General features: G+C 53.8%; 1 protein-coding gene across 1 annotated transcript in view; it reads left to right on the top strand.

Moving 5' to 3' along the window:
- LOC144954072 (uncharacterized) overlaps positions 1-11478 on the top strand; it is a 65550-nt gene that overhangs the window by 24145 nt on the left and 29927 nt on the right. Inside the window, exons 7-10 of the mRNA XM_078884652.1 lie at positions 27-130; positions 700-789; positions 3645-3758; positions 8950-9039. Of these exons, the coding sequence (XP_078740778.1) occupies positions 27-130; positions 700-789; positions 3645-3758; positions 8950-9039 (398 nt within the window). The remainder of the gene's footprint in view (positions 1-26; positions 131-699; positions 790-3644; positions 3759-8949; positions 9040-11478) is intronic.

The raw sequence follows: 11478 nt of genomic DNA, 5'->3' as shown, positions 1-11478 counted from the left end.
GATGATGATGATGTTGATGTCTTCAGGTCTCCGCAACATCCTCCCCATCACGACGGCGAAGGTTCCCATCGTCAAGTTTGAGCACCGCAGCTCATCTCTGGAGGGAGACATCAGCCTGTACAACACCCTGGTGACTCACACACTCACTCACACACACACAGACACACACACAGACACACACACAGACACACACACACACACACAGACACACACAGACACAGACACACACACAGACACACACAGACACACACACATACACACACACACAGTGACACACACACACACACAGACACACACACACACAGACACACACACACACACAGACACACACACAGACACACAGTGACACAGACAAAGAGGGAGCCATCAGCCTCTACAGCACGCTTCGTGACCTCTCCGTGACCCCCTCCGTGACCCCCTCCGTGTCCCCTCCGTGACCCCTCCGTGACCCCTTCCGTGACCCCCTCCGTGACCCCTCCGTGACCCCTCCGTGACCCCCTCCGTGACCCCCTCCGTGACCTCCCTACGACCTATCCATGACGTCTGTGTAACCTCTCCGTGACCTTTCTGTGACCCCCTCCGTGACCTCCATGACCTCTCTGTGACCCCCTCGGAGACCTCCCCTATGACCTATCCATGACCTCCATAACCTATCCGTGACCTATCCGTGACCCCCGCGTGACCTCTGCGTGACCCCAGGCTCAGCACAACACGAGGATGTTGGCTACGTACGCGCTGCTTGACCCTCGCGTCCAGATCCTCGGATACACCCTGAAGGTGTTCGCCAAGGTGAGACACACACAGTGACACACACACAGTGACACACACACACACAGTGACACACACACAGTGACACACACACACACAGTGACACACACACAGTGACACACACACAGTGACACACACACAGTGACACACACACACACAGTGACACACACACAGTGACACACACACAGTGACACACACACAGTGACATACACACACAGTGACACACACACAGTGACACACACACAGTGACACACACACAGTGACACACACACAGTGACACACACACAGTGACACACACACAGTGACACACACACACAGTGACACACACACAGTGACACACACACAGTGACACACACACAGTGACACACACACAGTGACACACACACAGTGACACACACACAGTGACACACACACAGTGACACACACACAGTGACACACACACAGTGAGTGGGTGAGTGGGTGGGTGAGTGGGTGAGTGAGTGAGTGAATGAGTGAGTGGGTGGGTGGGTGAGTGAGTAAGTCAATGAGTGGGTGAGTGGGTGAGTAAGTGGGTGAGTGAGTGAGTGGGTGAGTGAGTGGGTGAGTAAGTGGCGGTGACGTCACCACGACGCTTGTGCCAGGCCATGTGCACCTTGAGGCCACGTGAAGTGTCGAACGCCCGCTGGCAGGAGGTCACGGGGCAGACCCAGCAGGTGCCACGGGTCGACTGACTGAGATGACCGAGATGACTGGCTGTGTGTGTGTGTCACTGTGTGTGTCACTGTGTGTGTGTGTGTCACTGTGTGTGTGTGTCACTGTGTGTGTGTGTGTCACTGTGTGTGTGTGTGTGTGTCACTGTGTGTGTGTGTGTGTCACTGTGTGTGTGTCACTGTGTGTGTGTCACTGTGTGTGTGTCACTGTGTGTGTCACTGTGTGTGTGTCACTGTGTGTGTGTGTCACTGTGTGTGTGTGTCACTGTGTGTGTGTCACTGTGTGTGTGACACTGTGTGTGTGTGTCACTGTGTGTGTGTCACTGTGTGTGTGTCACTGTGTGTGTCACTGTGTGTGTCACTGTGTGTGTCACTGTGTGTGTGTCACTGTGTGTGTGTGTGTGTCACTGTGTGTGTGTGTGTCACTGTGTGTGTGTGTCACTGTGTGTGTGTGTCACTGTGTGTGTGTGTCACTGTGTGTGTGTGTGTGTCACTGTGTGTGTGTGTCACTGTGTGTGTGTCACTGTGTGTGTGTGTCACTGTGTGTGTGTGTCACTGTGTGTGTGTGTCACTGTGTGTGTCACTGTGTGTGTGTCACTGTGTGTGTGTCACTGTGTGTGTGTCACTGTGTGTGTGTCACTGTGTGTGTGTGTGTGTCACTGTGTGTGTGTCACTGTGTGTGTGTGTGTGTGTCACTGTGTGTGTGTGTGTCACTGTGTGTGTGTGTGTCACTGTGTGTGTGTGTGTCACTGTGTGTGTGTGTGTCACTGTGTGTGTGTGTGTGTCACTGTGTGTGTGTCACTGTGTGTGTGTCACTGTGTGTGTGTCACTGTGTGTGTGTGTGTCACTGTGTGTGTGTGTGTCACTGTGTGTGTGTGTCACTGTGTGTGTGTCTGTGTGTCACTGTGTGTGTGTCACTGTGTCACTGTGTGTGTGTCACTGTGTGTGTGTGTGTCACTGTGTGTGTGTGTCACTGTGTGTGTGTCACTAGGTGTGTGTGTGTGTCACTAGGTGTGTGTGTGTGTCACTGTGTGTGTGTGTCACTGTGTGTGTGTGTCACTGTGTGTCACTGTGTGTGTCACTGTGTGTGTGTGTCACTGTGTGTGTGTCACTGTGTGTGTCACTGTGTGTGTGTGTCACTGTGTGTGTGTGTCACTGTGTGTGTCACAGTGTGTGTGTCACTGTGTGTGTGTCACTGTGTGTGTGTCACTGTGTGTATCACTGTGTGTGTCACTGTGTGTATCACTGTGTGTGTGTGTCACTGTGTGTGTCACTGTGTGTGTGTGTCACTGTGTGTGTGTCACTGTGTGTGTCACTGTGTGTATCACTGTGTGTGTGTGTCACTGTGTGTGTGTGTCACTGTGTGTGTGTGTCACTGTGTGTGTGTGTCACTGTGTGTGTGTGTCACTGTGTGTGTGTGTCACTGTGTGTGTGTGTGTCACTGTGTGTGTGTGTGTCACTGTGTGTGTGTGTCACTGTGTGTGTCACTGTGTGTGTGTGTGTGTCACTGTGTGTGTGTCACTGTGTGTGTCACTGTGTGTGTGTCACTGTGTGTGTGTCACTGTGTGTGTGTGTGTCACTGTGTGTGTGTGTGTCACTGTGTGTGTGTGTGTCACTGTGTGTGTGTGTGTCACTGTGTGTGTGTGTGTGTCACTGTGTGTGTCACTGTGTGTGTGTGTCACTGTGTGTGTGTGTCACTGTGTGTGTCACTGTGTGTGTGTGTCACTGTGTGTGTGTGTCACTGTGTGTCACTGTGTGTGTGTGTCACTGTGTGTGTGTGTGTGTCACTGTGTGTGTGTGTGTGTGTCACTGTGTGTGTGTGTGTCACTGTGTGTGTCACTGTGTGTGTGTCACTGTGTGTGTGTCACTGTGTGTGTGTGTGTGTGTCACTGTGTGTGTGTGTGTGTGTCACTGTGTGTGTGTGTGTCACTGTGTGTGTGTGTCACTGTGTGTGTGTGTGTCACTGTGTGTGTGTGTCACTGTGTGTGTCACTGTGTGTGTGTGTGTGTGTCACTGTGTGTGTGTCACTGTGTGTGTCACTGTGTGTGTGTGTGTGTGTCACTGTGTGTGTGTGTGTGTCACTGTGTGTGTGTGTGTCACTGTGTGTGTGTGTGTGTGTCACTGTGTGTGTGTGTGTGTGTCACTGTGTGTGTGTGTGTGTCACTGTGTCACTGTGTGTGTCACTAGGTGTGTGACATTGGTGACGCGTCACGTGGTTCCCTCTCGTCCTACGGCTACATCCTGATGCTGCTCTACTTCCTGCAGCAGCGGCAGCCGCCTGTAGCACCTGTGCTGCAGCAGGTGACCTTATAGTACCAGTACTACTAGCGGTAGTACTAGTAGCAGTAGTAGTATCATCATTAGTAGTGTCATCAGTAGTAGTATCAGTAGTAGTATCATCATTAGTAGTGTCATCAGTAGTAGTATCATCATTAGTAGTGTCATCAGTAGTAGTATCAGTAGTAGTATCATCATTTGTAGTGTCATCAGTAGTAGTATCAGTAGTAGTATCATCATTAGTAGTGTCATCAGTAGTAGTATCAGTAGTAGTATCATCATTAGTAGTGTCATCAGTAGTAGTATCAGTAGTAGTATCATCATTAGTAGTGTCATCAGTAGTAGTGGTAGTAGTAGCATCATCATCGTATCCCCGTGTCTCTCTCTCCCCGCGTCTCTCTCCCCGTGTCTCTCTCCCCGTGTCTCTCCCCCCGTGTCTCTCTCTCCCCGTGTCTCTCTCCCCGTGTCTCTCTCCCCGTGTCTCTCTCTCCCCGTGTCTCTCTCCCCGTGTCTCTCTCCCCGTGTCTCTCCCCGTGTCTCTCCCCGTGTCTCTCTCCCCATGTCTCTCTCTCCCCGTGTCTCTCTCCCCGTGTCTCTCTCTCCCCGTGTCTCTCTCCCCGTGTCTCTCTCTCCCCGTGTCTCTCTCCCCGTGTCTCTCCCCCCGTGTCTCTCCCCCCGTGTCTCTCTCCCCGTGTCTCTCTCCCCGTGTCTCTCTCTCCCCGTGTCTCTCTCCCCCCGTGTCTCTCTCTCCCCGTGTCTCTCTCCCCGTGTCTCTCCCCCCGTGTCTCTCTCCCCGTGTCTCTCTCCCCGTGTCTCTCTCCCCGTGTCTCTCTCCCCGTGTCTCTCTCCCCGTGTCTCTCTCCCCGTGTCTCTCTCCCCGTGTCTCTCCCCCCCTGTCTCTCCCCCCGTGTCTCTCTCCCCGTGTCTCTCCCCCCGTGTCTCTCCCCCCGTGTCTCTCTCCCCGTGTCTCTCTCCCCGTGTCTCTCCCCGTGTCTCTCCCCGTGTCTCTCTCCCCGTGTCTCTCCCCGTGTCTCTCCCCCCGTGTCTCTCCCCCCGTGTCTCTCTCCCCGTGTCTCTCTCCCCGTGTCTCTCCCCCCGTGTCTCTCCCCCCGTGTCTCTCTCCCCGTGTCTCTCTCCCCGTGTCTCTCTCCCCGTGTCTCTCTCCCCGTGTCTCTCCCCCCGTGTCTCTCCCCGTGTCTCTCCCCGTGTCTCTCTCCCCGTGTCTCTCTCCCCGTGTCTCTCTCCCCGTGTCTCTCTCCCCGTGTCTCTCTCCCCGTGTCTCTCTCCCCGTGTCTCTCTCCCCGTGTCTCTCCCCCCCTGTCTCTCCCCCCGTGTCTCTCTCCCCGTGTCTCTCCCCCCGTGTCTCTCTCCCCGTGTCTCTCTCCCCGTGTCTCTCCCCCCGTGTCTCTCCCCGTGTCTCTCCCCGTGTCTCTCTCCCCGTGTCTCTCCCCCCGTGTCTCTCTCCCCGTGTCTCTCCCCCCGTGTCTCTCCCCCCGTGTCTCTCTCCCCGTGTCTCTCTCCCCGTGTCTCTCCCCCCGTGTCTCTCCCCCCGTGTCTCTCTCCCCGTGTCTCTCTCCCCGTGTCTCTCTCCCCGTGTCTCTCTCCCCGTGTCTCTCCCCCCGTGTCTCTCCCCGTGTCTCTCCCCGTGTCTCTCTCCCCGTGTCTCTCCCCCCGTGTCTCTCTCCCCGTGTCTCTCTCCCCGTGTCTCTCCCCCCGTGTCTCTCCCCGTGTCTCTCTCCCCGTGTCTCTCTCCCCGTGTCTCTCTCCCCGTGTCTCTCCCCCCGTGTCTCTCCCCGTGTCTCTCCCCGTGTCTCTCTCCCCGTGTCTCTCTCCCCGTGTCTCTCTCCCCGTGTCTCTCTCCCCGTGTCTCTCTCCCCGTGTCTCTCTCCCCGTGTCTCTCTCCCCGTGTCTCTCTCCCCGTGTCTCTCCCCCCGTGTCTCTCCCCCCGTGTCTCTCTCTCCCCGTGTCTCTCTCCCCGTGTCTCTCTCTCCCCGTGTCTCTCTCCCCGTGTCTGTCTCCCCGTGTCTCTCCCCGTGTCTCTCACCGTGTCTCTCCCCGTGTCTCACCGTGTCTCTTTCCGTGTCTCCGTGTCTCTCACCTTGTCTCTGTCTCACCGTGTCTCTCCCCGTGTCTCACCGTGTCTCTCTCCGTGTCTCTCTCCCTGTGTCTCTCACCGTGTCTCTCCCCGTGTCTCTCTCACCGTGTCTCTCTCTCTCCCCGTGTCTCTCCCCGTGTCTCTCTCCCCGTGTCTCTCTCTCTCACCGTGTCACTCCCCGTGTCTCTGTGTCTCTCCCCGTGTCTCTCTCTCCTCGTGTCTCACCGTGTCTCTCTCTCACCGTGTCTCTCCCCGTGTCTCCGTGTCTCTCACCGTGTCTCTGTCTCACCGTGTCTCTCCCCGTGTCTCTCTCTCCTCGTGTCTCACCGTGTCTCTCTCTCACCGTGTCTCTCCCCGTGTCTCCGTGTCTCTCACCGTGTCTCTGTCTCACCGTGTCTCTCCCCGTGTTTCTCTCTCCTCGTGTCTCACCGTGTCTCTCTCTCACCGTGTCTCTCCCCGTGTCTCTCTCTCCCCGTGTCTCACCGTGTCTCTCTCTCACCGTGCCTCTCCCCGTGTCTCCGTGTCTCTCACCGTGTCTCTGTCTCACCGTGTCTCTCCCCGTGTCTCTCTCCGTGTCTCTCTCCCCGTGTCTCTTTCCCCGTGTCTCTCTCTCTCACCGTGTCACTCCCCGTGTCTCTGTGTCTCTCCCCGTGTCTCTCTCCCCGTGTCTCACTGTGTCTCTCCCCATGTCTCCGTGTCTCTCCCCGTGTCTCTCTCTCCCCGTGTCTCACCGTGTCTCTCTCTCACCGTGTCTCTCCCCGTGTCTCTGTGTCTCTCCCCGTGTCTCCGTGTCTCTCACCGTGTCTGTCTCACCGTGTCTCTCCCCGTGTCTCACCGTGTCTCTCTCCGTGTCTCTCTCTCACCGTGTCTCTCCCCGTGTCTCCGTGTCTCTCCCCGTGTCTCTCTCTCTCTCACCGTGTCTCGCCCCGTGTCTCTCCGTGTCTCTCCCCGTGTCTCTCTCCCCGTGTCTCTCTCTCTCCCCGTGTCTCTCCCCGTGTCTCTCTCCCCGTGTCTCTCTCCCCGTGTCTCTCCCCCCGTGTCTCTCCCCGTGTCTCTCCCCGTGTCTCTCTCCCCGTGTCTCTCTCCCCGTGTCTCTCTCCCCGTGTCTCTCTCCCCGTGTCTCTCTCCCCGTGTCTCTCTCCCCGTGTCTCTCTCCCCGTGTCTCTCCCCCCCTGTCTCTCCCCCCGTGTCTCTCTCCCCGTGTCTCTCCCCCCGTGTCTCTCTCCCCGTGTCTCTCTCCCCGTGTCTCTCCCCCCGTGTCTCTCCCCGTGTCTCTCCCCGTGTCTCTCTCCCCGTGTCTCTCCCCCCGTGTCTCTCTCCCCGTGTCTCTCCCCCCGTGTCTCTCCCCCCGTGTCTCTCTCCCCGTGTCTCTCTCCCCGTGTCTCTCCCCCCGTGTCTCTCCCCCCGTGTCTCTCTCCCCGTGTCTCTCTCCCCGTGTCTCTCTCCCCGTGTCTCTCTCCCCGTGTCTCTCCCCCCGTGTCTCTCCCCGTGTCTCTCCCCGTGTCTCTCTCCCCGTGTCTCTCCCCCCGTGTCTCTCTCCCCGTGTCTCTCTCCCCGTGTCTCTCCCCCCGTGTCTCTCCCCGTGTCTCTCTCCCCGTGTCTCTCTCCCCGTGTCTCTCTCCCCGTGTCTCTCCCCCCGTGTCTCTCCCCGTGTCTCTCCCCGTGTCTCTCTCCCCGTGTCTCTCTCCCCGTGTCTCTCTCCCCGTGTCTCTCTCCCCGTGTCTCTCTCCCCGTGTCTCTCTCCCCGTGTCTCTCTCCCCGTGTCTCTCTCCCCGTGTCTCTCCCCCCGTGTCTCTCCCCCCGTGTCTCTCTCTCCCCGTGTCTCTCTCCCCGTGTCTCTCTCTCCCCGTGTCTCTCTCCCCGTGTCTGTCTCCCCGTGTCTCTCCCCGTGTCTCTCACCGTGTCTCTCCCCGTGTCTCACCGTGTCTCTTTCCGTGTCTCCGTGTCTCTCACCTTGTCTCTGTCTCACCGTGTCTCTCCCCGTGTCTCACCGTGTCTCTCTCCGTGTCTCTCTCCCTGTGTCTCTCACCGTGTCTCTCCCCGTGTCTCTCTCACCGTGTCTCTCTCTCTCCCCGTGTCTCTCCCCGTGTCTCTCTCCCCGTGTCTCTCTCTCTCACCGTGTCACTCCCCGTGTCTCTGTGTCTCTCCCCGTGTCTCTCTCTCCTCGTGTCTCACCGTGTCTCTCTCTCACCGTGTCTCTCCCCGTGTCTCCGTGTCTCTCACCGTGTCTCTGTCTCACCGTGTCTCTCCCCGTGTCTCTCTCTCCTCGTGTCTCACCGTGTCTCTCTCTCACCGTGTCTCTCCCCGTGTCTCCGTGTCTCTCACCGTGTCTCTGTCTCACCGTGTCTCTCCCCGTGTTTCTCTCTCCTCGTGTCTCACCGTGTCTCTCTCTCACCGTGTCTCTCCCCGTGTCTCTCTCTCCCCGTGTCTCACCGTGTCTCTCTCTCACCGTGCCTCTCCCCGTGTCTCCGTGTCTCTCACCGTGTCTCTGTCTCACCGTGTCTCTCCCCGTGTCTCTCTCCGTGTCTCTCTCCCCGTGTCTCTTTCCCCGTGTCTCTCTCTCTCACCGTGTCACTCCCCGTGTCTCTGTGTCTCTCCCCGTGTCTCTCTCCCCGTGTCTCACTGTGTCTCTCCCCATGTCTCCGTGTCTCTCCCCGTGTCTCTCTCTCCCCGTGTCTCACCGTGTCTCTCTCTCACCGTGTCTCTCCCCGTGTCTCTGTGTCTCTCCCCGTGTCTCCGTGTCTCTCACCGTGTCTGTCTCACCGTGTCTCTCCCCGTGTCTCACCGTGTCTCTCTCCGTGTCTCTCTCTCACCGTGTCTCTCCCCGTGTCTCCGTGTCTCTCCCCGTGTCTCTCTCTCTCTCACCGTGTCTCGCCCCGTGTCTCTCCGTGTCTCTCCCCGTGTCTCTCTCCCCGTGTCTCTCTCTCTCACCGTGTCACTCCCCGTGTCTCTGTGTCTCTCCCCGTGTCTCTCTCTCTCACCGTGTCACTCCCCGTGTCTCTGTGTCTCTCCCCGTGTCTCTCTCTCCCCGTGTCTCACCGTGTCTCTCTCTCCCCGTGTCTCTGTGTCTCCCCGTGTCTCTCCCCGTGTCTCACCGTGTCTCTCCCCGTGTCTCTGTAGCTCTACGACGGAGCTGAAGAGGGGAAGCCGCCCCCTCTGGTCTCTGTGGACGGATGGAACGCCTACTTCTTCAGTGACATTAAACAACTGGTAACCATCACTAACTAGCACACTAACTAGCACACTAACTAGTACACTAGTACACTAACTAGTACACTAACTAGCACACTAACTAGCACACTAACTAGTACACTAGTACACTAACTAGTACACTAACTAGCACACTAACTAGCACACTAACTAGTACACTAGCACACTAACTAGCACACTAACTAGCACACTAACTAGTACACTAGTACACTAACTAGTACACTAACTAGTACACTAACTAGCACACTAACTAGCACACTAACTAGTACACTAACTAGTACACTAACTAGTACACTAACTAGTACACTAACTAGTACACTAACTAGCACACTAGCACACTAACTAGTACACTAACTAGTACACTAACTAGTACACTAACTAGTACACTAACTAGCACACTAACTAGCACACTAGCACACTAACTAGCACACTAGCACACTAACTAGCACACTAACTATCACACTAACTAGCACACTAACTATCACACTAACTAGCACACTAACTAGCACACTAACTAGTACACTAGCACACTAACTAGCACACTAACTATCACACTAACTAGCACACTAACTAGCACACTAACTAGCACACTAACTAGCACACTAACTAGCACACTAACTAGTACACTAACTAGCACACTAACTAGTACACTAACTAGCACACTAACTAGCACACTAACTATCACACTAACTAGCACACTAACTAGCACACTAACTAGCACACTAGTACACTAACTAGTACACTAACTAGCACACTAACTAGTACACTAGCACACTAACTAGCACACTAACTAGCACACTAACTAGTACACTAACTAGTACACTAACTAGTACACTAACTAGCACACTAGTACACTAACTAGTACACTAACTAGCACACTAACTAGTACACTAGCACACTAACTAGCACACTAACTAGCACACTAACTAGCACACTAACTAGCACACTAGTACACTAACTAGTACACTAACTAGCACACTAACTAGTACACTAGCACACTAACTAGCACACTAACTAGCACACTAACTAGTACACTAACTAGCACACTAACTAGTACACTAACTAGCACACTAACTAGTACACTAACTACACCACTAACTAGCACACTAACTAGCACACTAACTAGCACACTAACTAGCACACTAACTAGCACACTAACTAGTACACTAACTAGTACACTAACTAGTACACTAACTAGCACACTAACTAGTACACTAACTAGCACACTAACTAGTACACTAACTAGTACACTAACTAGCACACTAACTAGTACACTAACTAGCACACTAACTAGCACACTAACTAGTACACTAACTAGTACACTAACTAGTACACTAACTAGCACACTAACTAGCACACTAACTAGCACACTAACTAGCACACTAACTAGCACACTAACTAGTACACTAGTACACTAACTAGTACACTAACTAGCACACTAACTAGCACACTAACTAGTACACTAGCACACTAACTAGCACACTAACTAGCACACTAACTAGTACACTAGTACACTAACTAGTACACTAACTAGTACACTAACTAGCACACTAACTAGCACACTAACTAGTACACTAACTAGTACACTAACTAGTACACTAACTAGTACACTAACTAGCACACTAGCACACTAACTAGTACACTAACTAGTACACTAACTAGTACACTAACTAGCACACTAACTAGCACACTAACTAGCACACTAGCACACTAACTAGCACACTAGCACACTAACTAGCACACTAACTATCACACTAACTAGCACACTAACTATCACACTAACTAGCACACTAACTAGCACACTAACTAGTACACTAGCACACTAACTAGCACACTAACTAGCACACTAACTAGCACACTAACTAGTACACTAACTAGCACACTAACTAGCACACTAACTAGTACACTAACTAGTACACTAACTAGCACACTAACTAGCACACTAACTAGCACACTAACTAGCACACTAACTAGCACACTAACTAGCACACTAACTAGCACACTAACTATCACACTAACTAGCACACTAACTAGCACACTAACTAGCACACTAACTAGCACACTAACTAGCACACTAACTAGCACACTAACTAGCACACTAACTATCACACTAACTAGCACACTAACTAGCACACTAACTAGCACACTAGTACACTAACTAGTACACTAACTAGCACACTAACTAGTACACTAGCACACTAACTAGCACACTAACTAGCACACTAACTAGTACACTAACTAGTACACTAACTAGTACACTAACTAGCACACTAGTACACTAACTAGTACACTAACTAGCACACTAACTAGTACACTAGCACACTAACTAGCACACTAACTAGCACACTAACTAGCACACTAACTAGCACACTAGTACACTAACTAGTACACTAACTAGCACACTAACTAGTACACTAGCACACTAACTAGCACACTAAC

The sequence above is a fragment of the Lampetra fluviatilis genome, unplaced genomic scaffold, assembly GCF_964198595.1.
Source record: "Lampetra fluviatilis unplaced genomic scaffold, kcLamFluv1.1 SCAFFOLD_201, whole genome shotgun sequence".
In the NCBI taxonomy this organism is placed as follows: domain Eukaryota; kingdom Metazoa; phylum Chordata; class Hyperoartia; order Petromyzontiformes; family Petromyzontidae; genus Lampetra; species Lampetra fluviatilis.
The sequence above is the reverse complement of the archived record's forward strand: the minus strand, read 5'-3'. Positions and strand labels throughout refer to the sequence as shown.